This window comes from Drosophila rhopaloa, unplaced genomic scaffold (genome assembly GCF_018152115.1).
Source record: "Drosophila rhopaloa isolate 14029-0021.01 unplaced genomic scaffold, ASM1815211v1 contig_163, whole genome shotgun sequence".
Classification (NCBI taxonomy): Eukaryota; Metazoa; Arthropoda; class Insecta; order Diptera; family Drosophilidae; genus Drosophila; species Drosophila rhopaloa.
The window spans coordinates 7,966,139-7,986,560 of record NW_025335043.1 but is presented as its reverse complement, the minus strand read 5'-3'; the positions used below and the strand labels follow the sequence as shown (position 1 = coordinate 7,986,560).

Genomic DNA, 20,422 nt, shown 5'->3' with positions numbered 1-20,422 from the left:
TGCGGCGCACGGCATGGGGAATTAGTCGGGCTTACAGACAGGTCTGGAAAGATTGGGGGAGACACCACCCAACCACCCATCCACCCAACAAACACCCACTTCCGCCTGGCGTGCGCACAACCTTGTGATCTTGTTTACTGTTTAGCGATCCCCGAACCAAAGATAAAACACAAAAAAAAAACACCCGAACCTGTCGCACTGGGGTGGCGTCATATCGCCAGCTATTTTCACCTTCTATGGGACTTCGTCGCGTTGGCCGCATGAATCAGCAGCACTGGCACAACCACGAATTACGAACCACCAGAAAAGCACCACAGCAGCAGCACCACCGACCCGACACACAGCCTCTTGTGGATCTGTGAATCCCTCACCGAGCCAACGGATGCGATCGCCAATGGGGGTTTCGCAGTGTGATTTCCAAAAAGGAAGAAATGCCCGAGATACCGAGATACCGCGACACCGAATCCGAAACCGAAACCAGCCGGACCAGGGGGCGTATGAGTAACGCGGGGTGTACGACTTTAGGTACCCCTCAGTCCAGCTCAGCTCACCAATACCAACGCGAGCGAGCAGGTAGGCGCACATATAGCGAATATAGCCAATATAACCCTAGGTAGCCGCCGTACTTCCCATTGCCCCTGTATTTGTGCGGTCGTGTGGCTCGCGCTCGCGTCTCGCAGCGGCGATTTAGCCAACGAACCTGTCGATCAATCGTCAGTCGTCCGCCGAGAGCCCAGCGATAAGGTAGTCCCGCTACGCTCCGCAACATCCCCAGTAAAACCGTATATATACACCATATATATTTGTATATATATATAGTACCCGAAGAACCGACTGCGATCGATCTTCTGCTTCGTGCCGAGTCGCTTCGTTTCGAGTCTTTTAATCGCACTGCAGCCAGAACCTGCCGCTCATTCGCCTGCCGTAACTCGTAGCGTGCGGTTCTATCGCTCCGCTTGAAAAACCGAGAATCCAAATCAAGAGAACTCGACTAATTTTTACGTGCTTCTCTGCGACGCTGCGCGAAAGTGAAAACCAAGTGAACTTGAAACACAAACTGAACTGAAATCTACAAAAAATAAAAAACTAAAGAATAAACAGTGAACACACATACATAGAGAGCAGCAAATCCATATTTGCTGCCCAAAGTGAAACCCAAACTGTGCCTCAAACTCAACAAACAATATCTAACCGAAATGGTTACCGGCGTTACCGCAGCCAACATGACCAACGTTTTGGGTACCGCCGTGGTGCCGGCCCAGCTCAAGGAGACGCCGCAGAAAAGTGACCGTCGGGTAAGTGTCTTCCCTGGGAAAAAATCTTGAACCAACCCCTCCAAATGGATTAAAATCAGAACCCAAAGTTCCCCCGAAAATAAAAACTGGATTAAATTAAATGAGAATTCCCTTAAATGAGAGCCACCCACTTCGAGCTCAACTTGATTTCCATATGCCTTGTAGGCGGTCGACTGGCCCCATCAATCCCGCTGCCCAAATGCATTTCCTTTTTAGCCATCTCCCACATGGCTCTCAGCAAAAAAAAAAAAAAAAGCACTCTGAGCCAGACCAAAAACAGTTGCCGTCGGCGCGCCAACACAAAGCGAATTTATCTCGCGTCGCGTTGGTGGCATTTACTATATGGCTGGCATATACCTACTACTCCGACCAGACACGATCCATTCATGAGTGCCGCCCAAAATTGGCTGGCGGAGCTGTAGCTGCCCACCAGATCCCCGGATTCGGATTTGGATTCGGCTTCCACTTGGCGCGTGCGTCGCGTGGTCGCTGCAATTTTGGCCAGACGACCGGTTCATTGATTTGGCCCGAAAGAGCTGACTTCATCCGTTGCCAAATTTGGCAAGATCAATATACTGCCCCCTCGTAGTAAGCGATTTTTGCGCCTAGTTTTTGGGGGCATCTTTTCCGCTCTGACCTTGCCACTTTTTCATGCTCTCGTACCTGGTGGTTTATTTATAGACCCTGGCTGTAATTTATAACCGCCAAACTATTTTTACCAATGCCTCGCCTGAGTGGCGCTATAAATAGAGCACGCGCCGTGCGACTAAATTTGGCCGCCAGCCAGTCAACCCATTCCCCCAGATCCTCCTCCTCCTCCTCCCCATCCTCCTCCTCCTTGGCTCTCCATCCAATTAAAGACCCATGCAGCTTCCTCTATTTTTGGGTCGCTGCATGAGGTCAAATTAGCCATGCAAAAGCCGTGACTAATCGCCGTTTTTTCCTTTTCTTGCCTCTTGCAGTCGAACAAACCCATCATGGAGAAACGCCGACGCGCCCGTATTAACAACTGTCTCAATGAACTGAAGACTCTGATTCTGGATGCCACCAAAAAAGACGTAAGTATCTGATAAAAAAAGGGTTAAAATTAAGAAAATTAAAAAAGAGTTTACAAAAAAATACTTGATCTTAAAAAATATATTAATGACAGCTAGCTAAAACGAATTAAAAAATTTTTTTTGACTTTTTGATAGCTAGTAAAAATGTATTTAAAAATAGTTAACTAATTTTTCGATTTTTTTCTCTCTACTTTTAGCCGGCTCGCCACTCCAAATTGGAAAAGGCCGACATTCTGGAGAAGACAGTGAAGCATCTGCAAGAGCTGCAGCGCCAGCAGGCTGCCATGCAGCAGGCCGCCGATCCCAAGATTGTTAACAAATTCAAGGCTGGCTTTGCCGACTGTGTGAACGAGGTTAGCCGCTTCCCCGGCATTGAGCCCGCCCAGCGTCGCCGCCTATTGCAGCACCTGAGCAACTGCATCAATGGCGTCAAGACGGAGCTGCACCAGCAGCAGCGCCAGCAGCAGCAGCAGTCCATCCACGCCCAGATGCTGCCCTCGCCGCCCAGTTCGCCGGAGCAGGATAGCCAGCAGACGGCAGCGGCGCCCTACCTCTTCGGCCAGATCCAGCAGACGGCCAGCGGATACTTCCTGCCCAATGGCATGCAGGTGATCCCCACCAAGCTGCCCAACGGCAGCATTGCCCTGGTATTGCCACAGAGTCTGCCGCAACAGCAGCAGCAGCAGTTGCTGCAACAACAGCTGCAGCAGCAGCAGCAACTCGCCGTCGCAGCAGCAGCAGTGGCCGCCCAGCAGCAACCCATGTTGGTGTCCATGCCACAGCGCACAGCCAGCACCGGATCCGCCAGCTCGCACTCCTCCGCCGGATACGAGTCGGCGCCCGGGAGCAGCAGCAGCTGCAGCTACGCCCCACCCAGTCCGGCCAACTCCAGCTACGAGCCGATGGACATCAAGCCATCGGTCATCCAGCGCGTGCCCATGGAGCAGCAGCCCCTGTCGCTGGTGATCAAGAAGCAGATTAAGGAGGAGGAGCAGCCCTGGCGGCCCTGGTAGAGGGTCTAGCGATAGGCCCCCTATCGAATCTCCCGCTTTTAAGACTGACCCCCCCCACCCCACACCCCCATTACACCATTACACCAATCATCATTCACAAGCGCAGGCGTTGTGCGCATGCGCGTAGACATTTCACATCATTCGCCGGGATAACGCAAATGTTGCTTTGAAGTGCCGCCGCAAACATGCGAATCCTTCGGCGGTCCACATCCTCGTCGGTTTAATTTCCCGGCTTAGATCCTGGAAATCCACTGGCGAGATTAGGACCTCCATCAGACGCACACACACACACACACACGTTGTTATAACTTATTTATTATTATTATGTAATCGATTTGAGAACGGTATTCTACCAGGACATCGCCAAACTACCTCAGTCCAAGTACTTGGTGTTGAATTGCCTCATATATCATGTATTACTCTTTTTGAATAGCAGCAAATCAGCAAAAGTCTTCCATACACACTCACAAAAACAAAACAAATGATAAAAAAACAAACACTTGAAAAGCTGAAATACTTTTTATGAAAAAGATAAACGCGAAACATAACTCTTAGATATAGACGTACATCTCCATTTAAATATAGGTTTTGTACCATAGCCCGCTAAGCCGCTTAGGTTTTCTATCGCTCTTAAGTCTAATCAAAGAATAATTATATTTATAAAAACACACACAAAAAAACTATTCGTAAGGCCACGTGATATAGTGAACATAATGAGCTTCTAAGAAAACAAAACAAGAATTTGATGCAAACAAAAGCAAAAAAATCAACAAGAAAAGAAAAAACAAACAAACAACATACTAAAAAGAAATAAAATTAAAAGATTCTACTAAAAATTAAAATACGCAAAAGCGAGTTGTTATTGGGTTGGGTATAATTCCTGGGGTCTTGGGTGAAAGTCTCTCTTTCTTTGGAGGTCAATGCAAGAAACTGACAAGAAACTTATCGAAAACCGAGACTTATCGTAGCAAATTTCGACGCTAATTATATTGCCCATGGTGAAATTCATTCCGCTGGAGAGGATCGGCGGGGAGTTCCGCGATAATACAACTACGTTTTAAGGGGCTCGATTGCTGTTCCTGCTAATGCAATCAGCACGACGGGTTGAAGGCCTTTCTGCGGCCAGACCGGAACGGATATAGCCTCTGCCTTGATTTTCACACATCCGGACTGCACTGCCCGATAAGCTTTAAATTGTAAAAAATGTAGTGAATAGTCATAAGTGAAAATCCTTTGTCTTAATACATTTCAAAATGTTTTGCAACACAATCATCGATTGTTCACTTGAAGTGCAAGATAATATTTTGAAATTCAAGGCAGGTTTGCTTTAATTGCGATAACCTTACGAAATTCCTCTATCCGACGATTCAGCATTATACGGGATATGGGATTTCAACTGGGCTCTCAGGGAAGTCGATTCGATTCGAGTTAGTTGGAACTCAATCGGATATCGCGCCTATTTAAATCGCTAATAGTGCCGGTTGCAATATTATGACTATAGTGTTTCCTTTTCTGGGAAATTCCCTTGAATTATCCACTCTGTTCCAGATAGTTACAAGGTTCCGTGTCCCAGCACATGATGCATAAATGGGGAATCAGTTACCTAGAGGCGGTGTAATCACGGCCCCCAATCCTCGTACACCGCCACTTTAATCTGAACAAATCCCAGGCCATTAAGCGTCATGCTCGTGACAAAAGTTTCCGCGAAGTCTGCGGAAAAAATACCGCATCATGGCTGATAATATGAGAGCGATAAAGCGGATAAGTAAATAAAATTGTTTTCCATTTGCTGGGCCGGTGAATCAAGTGCACAGAGCAAACAACTTTCAGTTGTTCATCACGGGTTAGGTGGCCCTCCAGATGCATCTGGACTTGCTCTCATTCGCCGGATGACTGGATTCACAAAACTAGCTCGTGCAGCCTCAAAGTCCAGGGAAAAAACTCGTAAGAGCAATAAAGATTGCACACATCAGCCGGGCAGCTGTCGCATGTTCTAGAATCAGAATAGTACAGTGAAAGCACGAAAGGAGGAAAGCCCGATTGGGTGATTGGGTAGTTCAACTGAATATGCATTTGATTAGTCACATTAGACGGACTTTAGGCCCACGAATGACTCATCGACTCTTGTCTAGCTCGAAATACCTTCAAAATTTATGCCAGTATGTCTGCCAATTTACAACGAAACCCCCATTGAAGAAGTACCCATTGAGTCATCGTTTGCCTTAATTGGGAAAAATCTGGTATTTTGCAGGCCCGCGTTCAACAGAAATCCGCGGAATGGCCACTGATTAAGGCAATGAGAATTACCCTGTTTGCCAAAGGTTTTGGGATTTATAAATACTTATATTATCGCATGACTAACGAAAATATGTACCCAATGTCAAGTGAGCCTGATTCAGAATGGTATGTGAATTTGTTCCCTTCCACAACAAGAAAGATAGTATTCACAATGATAACATTTGTCCCATCACTTTTATTTATACACAACTATCTTGAACATTCCAAATGAACTAATGAAATTGCTCAGCAGTGCAAAGTTGCAGTTTTTCAATATGATGAAACTCATTAGTCTAAACCTCAAGTAATGGTTTGGTGCTACATTGTGGAACCTATATATAAAGAAACCTTACGCTGTTCCATACATTATATTTATATTATATTTATATTACACTTATGTCATTTGTATAGCTTAAAATAAAATTGCTGAGTTGTTTTTTTCATATGAACGAATTTATCTTGCTCCACATAGCTCATGCGTGCTACCTAACTTCCAGATCCCTGTGCAAATTGCGATTTGCATAGCTGCATTCCTCAGCGGGCAGTCAGCATGTCGTTTGGGTATCGGGTTCTGCTTGGAAGTCGGTGGTCCTTCAATTTGATCTGCTTCACCACCGCCTCCAAGCACTCTGCGAAATGAATTCGGCACAGTTTCGCACAAATGAAATCGAAATTAAAGAACGTCGGGGTTCTGGTTCTGGTTCGGGTTCGGGTTCCGGTTGTGGGTTCCCTTGGGTTTACTTGGGTTGCTTTCTTGGGGATTGTGTGGCACTCAGGGCCTGGTACGTGGTGGCGATATCTGAGGCTATTCGCTACTGCGTGGAATGCCGCCCGTCGCCAGTTGTCACGTTTTGCTCTGGCAAATGACCCCAAAAATAAAAGAAAAACAAAAGCTGTTTGTTTACGACGACTCGTGTAGCATTCTACGGAATTGTGTGCGGCATGGAGCACTTCACTCCACTCCACTTCATTCATGGTAATTGAAGATCGCGTCGTCGTCGCTAAAAAAAATTCGGCGAACTGCCGCCCAGATAAGCTGGAGTCGAAATCGCAATCGGAATCGGAGTCTGCAGCTGGAAATTCGGGGAGTACGCATAAACAAGTTGAATGAACCGGGCCTGGGCCAAGAATTTAGCGACTCTAATGACAATCCACTACCAATTCCACTTCCACATCGACTTCCCCTTGCCAATTGGCAATGTCAAATGCGAGCCAAGTTTAATGACTCGCCGACTTTGCCGACTTGACACCCGCACTTCGCTTTGTTTGGTTTTTGCTATTGGTTTTCGGAGCTTTGTTTTCTCTTTGGCCCGATGGGTTTTTGAACTTGTTTTGCGAGTCTTGATTAGACGACAACGGCGGCGGTATTTTTCGCATATGAAATGAGTGCGAGTCCCGTGCCGGGGATCTCGGAAATGTTAGGTGCTATTGAACCATCCGCCGCGGTTCAAGGAGAATAGCCGACGAGATTCTAGCTGCTAACTGGGCCTAAACACAGTTACAGAGCCGGCAAGGTCGTTTCGTCTGGTTTTCGGTTGGCCAAAAGACGTGCTTGGCATAGACAAACGGCGGAATGGGAATCGAGTTCGGTGGCTTTGACATTCAACTCGCTGGCGGTGGTTCAAGTGGCACAAACCACTCCCCAGCCACTGAGCAAGGTCAGTTCTCCGTGGCGGGGCTAACTAACCTAAGCCATTTCGTTCACCCACTTTACACTTTACACTGCGCCATTAAAATGCCAAACGGGGTAAGGGGTAGGGGGGTTGAGGTAACAACACCCATGGCACGCCAGCTATTTACAGAGCCTATCGCTGATAGGGAAGCCATCACCTCAGTCGAGTGGAAGGGAACCACCTTATCACCTTGAGCGGCACGTGACCGATGCATTCGGTGGTGCGAAAGAATTTCCCTCGAGCAACCTGATCGTTCGTTATTGGATATATGGGAAGGGGGGAGGGGGGGCAGGCTTCGCTGGAATCTCCGCAGCACTTCATGTAAATAACAACGGTGCTTCGATATATATGCATGTACCTTTCAAATCTGCCAACGTTCCTGCAGATAAAAAAATACTTTCATTCGTATTTGTTAATCAGCCAAAATTGGCAAATTATAGATCCTAATAACGGGGTAGAATTATGGGTATAACTTTGTTTTCTTGTAATAAAAATAAAAAAAATATCACATAAACATGTAAATTACATTAGGCAGATCACCAAAATATAATTTCAAGATCTTATAAATATAAATGTTGGGCCTACCATTTTATAAGTTAGCACTTTATTAAGGTCAGGCCATGCCCTAGTAAAATTAACTTTGATTCTAAAAATATGTCTTTATAAACATAATCAATTACAGTTTATTATGTTTTAAAGAAGCTAATGGCAAAACAAATTATAGAGCTTACAAATCATTCAGTTCCGGTCTGAAAAATATTCCTTCAACGTTTAAATAATTCTAAGAAAAACCCAAAACGAATTAATCCCGTCTGTGGAATGCTAATTTTTTCTCAGTGTGCTCGTTTGCAATTTGATTTCGATTTTTGTTTGTATTCTGTTTTTCAGTTGTTCGATCGCATCCACTTACAGGCCCCGTGCATAGCAAACTGCAGGCCACGCAAAATATTTCACTCAAATAAATATAGCCGTTTATTTTGGGAAATTGAAACAAGCAATACCAAGTGCAAAAAAAGTAAATAAATAAATAAGGCAGCAAATACCGCAACGGAACCCACTTGAATCACGTTTTCTGTCACGCAATTTGAGTTCTTTCAATGAAACGGATTTGGAAATGGAAATGGCGCAGTTTAGTGGGCATATGGTCTTCGTGGCTCCACACTCCCATTCCCGTTCCCGTTCCCATTCCCCACTCACCACTCCCCACTCTCAATCCCATTCCCACCTCCGCCACTCGGTGGTTGACTTATCAAGTCAAGTGGTGAAGTGGTGAGAGAGAGAAAGAGAGATAGAGAGTTCGCGGTGTGGGTTAAGTCCAAGTTGGGCAATTGAACGGCAGCTTCTGTTTGATAGTGGTCAGCGTTTGTTTTGGTCATTGTCCATATAATCTGATAAAGTGGATTCAGCGGTTTTCGATTGACTCTTAGCCATAGCTCTAGCCACGGCTGTTGACTAAACATTCTACGGTCTAGACTTTGTCTTATTTAGTTGTCAATTTTTGCTGGGTAAGCAAATTAGATTAAAATAATGGGTTTTATGTGAATGATTTTTTTTGTATGATTTAATGAATAAATCCAAATTAAATAATATATACATAATTCACTTTAAAATGTAGTTTTCATATTCATAACATGTAGCTAATGAAGAACAGCATTTAATGTGTTTTTGCACTTAAAATAAAAATGAGTAAGTGATCTTAAAATAGTTATTCATTATATGAAAATAAGAATACTCTCCTGTACGATGATCAAAATGAGTCATAGTTCCTGCATTGATCGACTAATCTCCTATTCATTTGACTCACTTTGGCAAATCGCATTACTTAATTGCTGGCAACTTCAAACAGGTGTCTAAGCTCCTTCGCTTTGCGTGAATCAACGTCAATCTTATCGGTGTCGCACTGTCGGCGGACTAGAAGCATAAGCCCCCCGAATTTAGGCACTCTGGTGCGCGTGCCAAAGGAAAATGCCATTGAATTGGGGCTGAATGAGAGGCTGGGGCCTGACCCGGCATTGCAAGTGGAAAATTTTCATGGTTTACATCAACGATTCGAGACCCGCCAATGAGAAGTGTCAACATGTGCTCGTCTGATTAGCACCGCCAAAGTCATCGCGGTTTTGGGGACGTCAGCCAGGTGCCAGTCGCGGTCGCGATCGCCGTCGCCGTCGCAGTCGCAGTCGAAGCCCCACTCGGAGGTTTGGCCCCGGGGAACTCACGCCCACTCCCAGTTCCAGTCACAGACCCACTCCCGAAAACACCCCCTACACCACCGGAAATTAGCACTCGTCTCTATCGGCTCTCTGATTCCACAGAGAAAAATGATGAGCACCTCTTTATAATGGCTTTAATGAAATAAAGTCATAAATATCACTCACAAAATTCAAAAAGGAACTTATTTAAGTTATGTAATCTTTAGAAAACTAAACATAATAATAACATAATTAATGATACCAATATTTAGTTTACAACCACTTGGAATTTGTTAGTTTTAAATACATCTTTACTTAAATACATCTTTACTTAAATTTAAGTTCATTCAAGAATTACAAATTATTGTATTGTATTAATTATAAATAAGTCGGGATAAGAGAGGATCGGAGATACATTTAATATCCATTTAGTGTAAATATTATTTTACGTTTTCTGTAGTTATAATAAAATAAAATTTGGTTTCGTTTTCCTTGTAGAGTGGCTCTGTTTTGGGACCTGGTTGGAGGAAAGCGAATCATTCGCCAGTTTTCTGCTTTCTGTTATTCTGATATCTGCTGTTGTTGTGTTGACTTGGCACATTTTTGTTGTGATTTATTTGCGCGGTGTTTTCTGATTGAATTCACCAAACAACGGAGCATATTGACGTTGACGCAACTGTGGGAATATTCCATTGCAGCGTGCGCGGCTGTGTTTGTTTAACTGGCCGCTGTTGTTGGCACCCTTGGCACCTGCCTCCGACCACCTCTTCCTCCCCTTTATCCCTCCATCCCTCCACCATCAACTCCCCCACACCCGAAATTTCACCGCCCACTGGGGAGCACACGCCTCCTGCCGCAAAACGTGTTAATGGATCAACAGTTTTGTGTTAGTTTTTTGGGGGCGAAGTGGCAGACGACGGATGGGAGTTATTATTTATTTTTTTTTGACAGCCCCACCCCCTTTTGATTTTGCACACCACCCCATCGAACTGATTGATTGTCCCGCTAATCAGCCGGGCTAAGTGAGCTTATGTCCCGTGCCCGTCGGTGTGCGGCGCCAATTTGCACTGTGACTGGGTTTCGTATGTTTTACTGTCGTCACATTTCCGCGAACTGTTTGTGGAAACCACCATTTGGAGCAAAGGACGCTTGTCCCGGCTTACTGGACCTCCACTCAGTCTTGGAGCCCTGGTCATTCATCACATTTTATCTCCTGGTAATATCCCCACTTGTCACTATCAAGTGTATTAAGAGACGGCTCGCGTTGCTCCAAAACGTGACTTTACTAGCGTTTCAGTTTCATCAATGACGGATACTTGAACTTCGGCTAATGAGTTGACAATGACATTATCATGAGCTGTTTATTGGGTCGATATATTATACGATATTACATCTATGAGTCACCTAATGGTTGACATTCAAATAAGGTTTCTAAGATTTCGACTTGGCAATAATATAATATGGTGTACTTGAGCTGTTCTTATTTAAACAAATATTTTTTATGAATGACTTTGTTATTTATATAATTTATGGTATAAATTTATTGAAAACTTCTTTATCAGTCACTCAAAACAGGGTAATTTTACGTTCCTGCGTGGAACGTATCCAACTTAACTTCTGGGTATTTATTTTTCGACATATACATATATACTCATTTACTCCGTACTTCTTACCTCTTTAATTACTCTCCTCTTTTTTATACCCTTGCAGAGGGTATTATAATTTCAGTCAAAAGTTTGCAACGCAGTGAAGGAGACATTTCCGACCCTATAAAGTATATATATTCTTGATCAGGATCACCTCCTGAGTTGATATAGCCATGTCCGTCTGTCCGTCTGTCCGTCTGTCCGTCTGTCCGTCCGTCCGTTTCTACGCAAACTAGTCCCTCAGTTTTAAAGCTATCTGCTCGAAACTTTCCCAAAAGTTGTCTTTCTATTGCAGGTAGTATATAAGTCGGAACGAGCCGGATCGGGCGACTATATCATATAGCTGCCATATAACTGAACGATCGGAAAAGCCATAACTTTGGTGTTTTTAAAGATAAGAAGATGGGACTTTGTATGGGTTTTATTTTTGGCCAATCAATCCGACATACCGAATTTCATAAGGATCGGCCGACTATATCTTATAGCTGCCATATAACTGATTGATCGGAAGTGCCATAACTTTGGTGTTTGTAAAGTTAAGAAGTTGGGATTTTCTATGGGTTTTATTTTTGGCCAATCAATCCGACATACCAAATTTCATAAGGATCGGCCGACTATATCTTATAGCTGCCATATAACTGAACGATTGGAAATGCCATAACTTTGATGTTTTTAAAGTTAGGAAGTTGGGATTTTTTATGAGTATTAAGAATGCATCATATAAATAATATTGGAGAATATAATTTACAGAGTATTCTGCAAGGGTATATCAACTTCGGCTCCGCCCGAAGTTAGCTTTCCTTTCTTGTCGTATATAAATTCGTTTCCGATTGTATTTCAAGAGGTTCCCGCTCATCATTTATCTGGCTCGTTGTCCCAGTTCATCGATTATATCAGTAGAGCACGTGGCTTACATTTTTGCAATCAATAACAATTTTGGGAAACACCAGACTGGGAAAATCCAGCAGCTATTTTGGGGAGACATTCGCTTTGAAGCGGGCCGCCCCAAAAATAACTAACGGCTGTGGGGTGCTTACTTCTAGCCATCTGCATTAGCAGGTCACTCGAGCTGCTTTGGGCATTTAAAACTTAACGATGGGCAGTTCAAATGGGGTTCACCGCCGCAAGTGCTCGATAAACTCCAGTGCAAGCGTACTCGCTGGCGGATGAGTTATGGAATTCCCATCATGAGAAGTCCGCGTTGGTAATGGTGCCCCTTGATAAGGTGACTTGGACAAATAAAATTATTTGGCGAGCGAGGCAATATCGGAGTACCATAAATCAGTCCTGCCAAGAGCTACTGACTTTGTTTTATGATGGGTATATAAATAAACAAGGGTAGCAAAATAAATATAGATCACTAAATGTATAGAAATAAAAATATAAAAAATAGTATATAAAACTGGAGAAATATCGGTATGTAAGGGCATTTTCTTTTTGGAAAGATCTCGATGTTTTGGGTATATCCTATATGAAATTGATAAGAAACATGAAAACATCCCATGGCAGATACCCTTCAAATAACATCAATCCAGCACTCAACTTTGTAGTCTTCTAAAATGACTCATTGAATTGCCAAAAATGTGATGAAATTCCATCGTTTGACGTTCAAGTGTCTGTCAGATAGGAAAAATATGCCGGTGATAACAATCTGACATTGACATTGCTGACGATTTCGTGGCTAACCCGACAAAATTGTAGAACGCTCCATTGGATTTCTTCTGGGGGCGCTGACAGCACTCGTACAATTTGTATATTGAACCCGATGACATCGCCAGAGTGCCGGAGCTGTTGCTTCGTAGCAAAGATTAATTGGCAAGACTGTCGAATAATTGGGGAAATACCCGATATTAACCTGCCGTGGCCCCCAGGGGGATAGGTTTTAGGTGCATATCAAATGTGCGAATAACTTGTGACGCATGGTGCACAGCAGATAATACTAATTCACTGGGGAGCTGAGTGGCTGAGTGGCTGGACAGTCCGGCGATTTCGGGCAATCAATCAAAATCCAATATCGACGCCTGGCCGGAAATGACCCACTCGCCGACTGCCACGTACTAACTAACGATGTCTCTAAATGCTTATTAGCACTCGGAATTAGCGACTCGCCAAATAAAACCCGAAAACCCCTCCATATGACGTAGGCGACTTGTGACTGAATATACGGATTTTTGAGTCTCTCGAGATATGGGTCTTATAAAATATATAAACATATGTATACATATCTGGTAGGTCGTAAGTCGTTCATGCAATCGCGCAGATACATTATAGAAGCACGCGCCGATCAACTGAACGTGTGGCCAATGGATATGTATCTGTATCTGAATCTCTGAATCTCTGAATCCCATGTATCTGCTACTGTGTGGAAAGTTTCGGGCTGGATTATTTGGGCTGGCAATTGACACAGCATGATAATGAATGCAATACAAATCGATTATCACTTTTAAACGACGACGCGTCGCTGCCTAACACAATGCGGTTAGCGAATTCCTAATGACTCGCACACGGCGTGAAGGATTAGGTTTTTCTCGGGAAGCCATAGCTCCAGATTCACATTCAGACTCAGATTCATACACACTCGTATTCGGATTAGGTCCCAGCCTGACAACAGCGGCGATCACGCGATACGCTCTCGCCATGATTATGCAAGTTTTCGCAATGCCAACGGCAAGATGCGTCAGACCGCCAATCTCTGTCTGATGTCTGCCGTTGGATTAGGGGTAATTAGCACCGCTGATCACCGACTACTGACCACTGATCACCCTGTCCACTTGATCACTCGATCACCTTCGCCGGCTCCTCGGTTTTAGCCAGTCTGGTCTAGTCTAGGTGTTAAGTGCGCCGCAACAAAGTCGCCAAATGATTACTGCTGCCATAATCCTAAGCCTTTGGGCGCCTTTTTAGTCAGGATTAGCAAATCCCTGCTCCTAAGTCACAGGTAGCCCAATGAATGGCACATAATAAGTTGCATAAGTTTGCTCAACTCTGGTGACTGGTCCCGAACAAAAACTATTTACGATTGTCTTTGGTCGCGCGATAAGAAGGTTCTTCTGAAGGCCTCTTTTGTAACAGAACGGAAATGTAATGGGAGATTACTTTCCGAGAATTCGTAAGCAAAGGGTTCTGGGCGATTTCCAAGAATTAAGGCAGCTTTTACCGGAAATTAGGTTATGAATTGCATTACTGTTTAGCATTAGTATTATTACAAGTATTAAATACTCAAACAAAAACTAATTTCGTAATAAAAAAATTTTAAAATATTTTTGTAGAATTTATAATTCTTTTAATTAAAGTAATTAACAAACAAAAATATGTTTAACAAAAAAGGAATCAAACTTAAATTTTAATTAAATATTCTTTATTTTGATTTCGATGCCAAATTTGAATGCAGATTTTAAGAGAATCAAACCACAAGTCTGATGAGGTATGTCACTTTGAAATCGGATTAAATTTCTTTAAGTTACAGACTCTAGAATAATTAAATTATAATAATTTTTGAAACTTGTCTGGTCCAAATTAAATACAAAACCGCTTCCGAAGTCGTATTCTTAGAACTTAAATATGTTGGAGATTATAGACCTAAAGACACTCATACCATGCGGAATACTTCGGTATATTGTTATAGCAACCCCCATTGATTTCGATTCGCTCGACAAACACCCAAGAACGTATATTCATAAATCGCACCCTCTGCTTTCTGGGTGTATCGACATAATTTGGCCTTGAGCGGTTCAAGTTCAGCGGCGTCACTCGGCAAAAACAAAGCGGCGAAATGGAAACAACAACAAGACAGTCAAACAAAGCTGTTTCGCTTTTGAAGCTGCAATCTGGTCCCCCGACTACGAATCACCCGCACATGGGTTCCAGTCACAGTCGCAGTTCGCAGTTCCCAATTCGCAGTTCCCAATTCCCAGTTCCCTGTTCCCAATTCCCAGTTCCCTGTTCCCAGCCCCATTCACAGTCCCCCAGTTCCGTTCCCAGATAGCACGGCTCGAGGCAGACTTTACTTTTGTGTGTTTTTACTGTCAAAGTTCCGGCTGAGCGCCAGACATGGAATGCCACAGCTATAGCTATAGATATAGCTATAGCTTCAAGTGATGTTTTTTGTTTTCAATGCATACGCTTATGTGTACATTGAACGCGCCTTGTGGGTTGGGTTGGTCTGGTCGCATTTAGTGACTTTATTGCGCATACGCCGCGTGAGCCATTGGAATTGCTATTTACTGTTTCGCCGTCTCTTATTCCCTTGTTTTGATCTGGCGCACACCCCACAAACCCGATCAATTGGGTCATTGGACGAGCCAAAATATTGAGTTTGCACGATTATAACGACCTTGCCCGACCTTGAACGTCGTTAAAAACATTGTTAGCTTGTTCAATTGCCAATAACAAAAGCAAGAGTATCGGCCATAAATGCAAAAGTTGTTAAGAATTGGGAGCGTTATTGTGATGGGCTTTATAATCAATAAAATGAAATTAGATAAATTAGATATTATCATTTTTATTAATACCGATTAAATTTAGCTTGGTAATCAGGAAAACTATTCATGAAATGTCAAATTTTTCTGGAAGTGTTTTTATACCTCTTTAAATTCTATTAAATTTATAAATACTATTGTATTTTCGAGTTAAGCTTCACTTAATTATATATTTCCCTTTAAAGAACTTTGCTTGTACAGCTGTGTTTTCAAAAGCTGGCTTATTACCACAATATTTTATTGATTGATCAATTTTTTAAACTTCTTTTATCAAAGTCTATATATTTAAGTTTATTTACTTATAACCAAATTTTTCAAAAAACAAGGTATAAGGTAAAAAATAACTTAAATGACCTCGGATCTATCCAGAAGCCAGATTCTTAGAATTGATAATACTTAAGAGATTCCTATATTTGTTTGGCTCATATTAATTCAAATTCAATTTAATCATCATCGAATAATCACGCCACTATAATTTGACTACCGAAATATAAGCTCGATTCATTTGGCTATTTCCATACATAATAATAGTAATTAGTATGATGTTGGTGTACGGTCGCAGCCAATTATAAATCAACAAATGATAGCTTTCCCCCTGCATATCTGTCGATATAGTCTCTGTTTTCTGTTGTTGTTTTATGATTCGACCTTACTATGGTAGGGCTTCTGTATAATCCAGGCCGCAAAAAAAAAACCGAAAATAAACAAAATATTCAAACAAATAAGCGAACAAACAAGCTGCTTCTAGTTATTTGCGACTGATTTATGGGGAATTCCAGGTGCGTCAGCTCGAGTGGTTCTGTGGGTCGTAACTCTGGCACTGACACCGAATTGGGTGTCCAACTGTCGAAGTCAGGTTCAGAAGAAAAAAAAGTATACAAAAAGTTAACTGAAATGTAAATAGCAGGCAAGTTAACAAATAAAACACACAAGAGATAAGCCCAAAACATTCTTTCGGAGGAGGCTTAGTATGATTTAGACTTTGATCTCTTAGCGGGTAAATGTTTTTCAGAAAAATATAAATATAATAATTTTATTATGTCTTCTTATCCAATATTTATTACTACAGGCTATTATCTAGCCTGGACTTCAACTATATACTCTGTTTTTGCTATTTAAAATTCAGCTTTTATTGTTGTTTTATTGTGCTGTGAGTTATGGTGCTAAACTGTTTTTCTTTATTTTTTGTCCACCAGCGAAATTCCAAGCAAGGTGACTTTTTTCGCCGTCTGCTTATTTCTGGGTGCAAATTTGAAATGCAAATCGTTTCGCCGTCGGACTCTTAGCCCGATCGTAATGCTCGCAGATCTTAGCTTATATACGGGTATGTGGATCTCTAGTGTTTTCTGTGCACATAAAAATAAAAGGTATTAATTAACAATAAAAATAAATTGACTGGAGGCACGCTTTGGCGTTATTTCATCAACTCGAGGGGGGGGCCAAAAAAAATGAGTAACAAATGAAACAAAAGCTGCCAAAAATCACAAAACCTCAAGAAAGCAACCGTCCAATGGCAACAACAATGCCATCGATCTTCAGACCGAAACTCTTTTGTTATTTGTGATATTTTTGGCACTGTTTATTTATTTATAAAGCAGTCACAGTCGCAGTCACATTTGTTTTTCTTGTGGGCACAATCAATCTATGGCGCGAAAGCCAAAAATAAGTCAATCGCTAAGCCTTAACCGCAAACTTAACGCCTTGGGCTCACACGGAGATATCGTGGACGTGTTCCGACCTTATGACGCAAGTATCACGTCTGGATATACAGTATCCACTATCCAGTATCCAGTAGCTGGCTGCCGGCGGGGTTAATCCGTTCGATCCGCTCCATCCGCTCGATCCACCGCCGAAAATCGTGAGAAGGGCCACCATTGTTGACAATTCACACCCATGGATCGTCTAGAGCGGAAGATTTTTTGTTGCTTTCCTACGCCATGGAAAACTACGGAAGATTTCTTGGACCCAGACCCCAATTTGCTATCATTAGATATACTCACTCCATTGTATTTACAAGCTTTACGACTTTTAACACCTGATAACATTTGATTTAGATGTCACAATTAGCGGATGACAAAAATTTCCATATCAGTGTGAATCTCTCTGTCTGAAGTGTCAGGAGGTATTTCTGAAGTTCGTTCCGCTTCGTCTCCGAGATTGGCCTATTTTTAGATAGGCCACGTGCAGCCTGATGTCAAATAATCACGTTCTAATCAGTCTGAATGAGGGACTTGGAATTAAGACAGTTTCCGAGAGTAGCTCACATTATGGGAAGGTCTTAGGCAATTCATTTTTGATTTGTCATCAATTTTTCATTAACAGTCATTAGAAACATAGCTGGATTAAGTCATAGCAGACTGTACTTTCACAAATCAAAAACGTGTCCCTTCTTTATTGGTTTAAGAGTTACTCAGAAGTCGGTCGTTTACAAAATTCCGAGTAAACCAGCAGAACCTTGATAAGCCCAATTAATGGTTTCGCAAATACACTCCTTATAAGGTCACAAGAATGGGCATTATCGATTAGTAATTGATAGGGTGTATGATAGTAATATTTTAATTTTAGCTATCACATTCAGCACCCTTGGTACTTGGCAATATATCACCATCACCATGCGGAAATGAGTCGAGCCCCGAAAAAGGAAGTTCTTTATAGTGTCACGCGATTAGATGACCGATTGGAGTCGATATTTAGTGGGTGGGTATGCGATTCGCCAGACGAAATCATGCTGATTGCATGCATCGTACGATCTGTAGGCTAATTCCACCTCGAGTTCCGGCACGGCATTCAGCTGCTGACGTCAAAGTCTTTAATCGAAAGTCGAGGCAGCGTGACCCACATAGGAACATTGAAAGCACAAGTGTTGGCCTAGCCCTTAGTCGCTGACTAAAGTCGGCCCGGGAACTGAGATAAGGCCCCAAAAAGACCGCGGATCCCATGCACCGCACCACGTACTCCTCAGCGGGGTTTTAGGCAACACTTGAAAAAAAGATTTTTAATACGCAAGTTTAGGTAATAAAAAATATTTTTTATTTTTTTTATTTCTCTTTCTTTACTTTCTATATTGATTTTAAATTGTGTTCAGTTTATTATTACTAACAAATTCATAATATTCTTCCAAATATGTAAATATTCTTAAAAACAAAAAGTTTTTTTTACATAAACATTCTTTTACAAATAAAAAGTGTGCATGATCGAAGTTTACACTATAGTAGGGGGTGTCCCTGAAATATTTTTCAACAAAATTCCAACGGAATATTAGTATATGGAATTCTCATAAAAAGTTTGTATGCGATGTCTGTTTGAATTTGGTTTAAAATAGATTTAAGGGACATCCCCCTAATAACATGAAATCATTTTAGTCCAGAAGATAGCTTAACAAAAATGTAAATTGCCGTAGTCCTGAAAATGATATATTTTAATGGAATCTTAATACCAACACTTCAATATAAAACCAAGTGTTATTTTTGGTACTTAGTTGCTAAGTCTGTTTCTTTCAGTGCACAAGCCGAAGGCGTCTACGTGCGCTGCAGTATGGAGCACGAGTCTCGTCGTAATTTCACCATTCGCCTGCTCGCACAGTGAGCACTCCGATAAGAAGCCGCCCGCATGCTACAGCACACACTGAATATATATGTATATATAGTCATTTATGACTGATTGTCTGCCGAGGCCCGAGACGTTGGTCGTCGTAAACAGCTTATCAGCAGGGCGATGTGGTTACCCGTCGAAACCGCTGGAACGGCGACCAGAACGGGAACCTGTCACAGACAGAGACAGAGATAGAAACCGAGACACCGGCGGCAGCACATGCAATCATTAGCCGGAGCAAAGTGCGCGGACCAACGTCACAACGTCACGGTGGAACGCTGACGCAACGACCTTGTCGAGCGGCCAACCTCCCAGCTCTCCCACTGCCCACCCACCTTGATGACGCCAGACCAATGTCCAACTGATTGGCGGTGATTCACCACTCGCCAGTGACTCCCATTAGGCTTAATTCAATGACTGGCTTTCTTGCGGATCACATCACAGATTGCAGGATGTTGGGCGGCTAAGTTTTTCTCAGAATCTCGGAATCCCACCGGGCAATACCATAATTTTATGAGAAAATGCAAAACGGAACTAGCCTTGATTACGAATAGATAAATATACGGAACTAAAGTTAAAGCCTTTATAAAGAAACAATTTTTTAATTGCTTGCATTATTTGATAGATTATTAAATATAACTAAATCAAGTACAATTGCAACCAAATTGTTTTGATATTCAAATCAAGTCGTTTAATTATAGTTACCACCCTATTTAATCTTTGAATCCACTTCTTGATGAGTGGTGTGTTATAATTTCAAATTGTTTTTTTTTAAGTACAGAAATCTACTATTTCTATTTAAATTTAAGAATTGATAGGCATTGATTAACAGCTTTATTAAGCAGCTTTATCATGTAGATATAAAACCTAGCCAACTTGAAGTGATTTGCTTTTGATGGATTTGAAAGATACAAAATTGAAACATCGCTCAACTTTCAATAGCGATTCGCAGACAAGCTCAGAATCAACTTGTCGATCATTAGTTCTCTTTTATTTTTAGAAAAACCCTTCTTTATATAACATGATCATCCGATCAGTTGCCTGTTTCAGCAGATTTTGGCCAGACATACCCTGCGGCCATATATCTACGGCCAAAACACAGACACCACACACAATCAATAGCAAGATTTTTTAAATGCTGCTTTTTCAAGTCGGGCTTTAGGTTTTTTTTCTGCTTTTTTTTGTGTTTTTGTGGCTTTGTC

At 42.3% G+C, this 20,422-nt stretch overlaps 1 protein-coding gene across 1 annotated transcript; it reads left to right on the top strand.

Moving 5' to 3' along the window:
- Positions 1-706: 706 nt before the first annotated feature.
- Positions 707-4,186, top strand: LOC108043221 (protein hairy). Its single transcript, XM_017121804.2, has 3 exons — positions 707-1,295; positions 2,258-2,353; positions 2,551-4,186. Exons 1-3 carry the CDS (start codon positions 1,197-1,199, stop codon positions 3,364-3,366), a joined length of 1,011 nt encoding a protein of 336 aa, XP_016977293.1. The 5' UTR covers positions 707-1,196; the 3' UTR covers positions 3,367-4,186.
- The last annotated feature ends 16,236 nt before the right edge of the window (positions 4,187-20,422 follow it).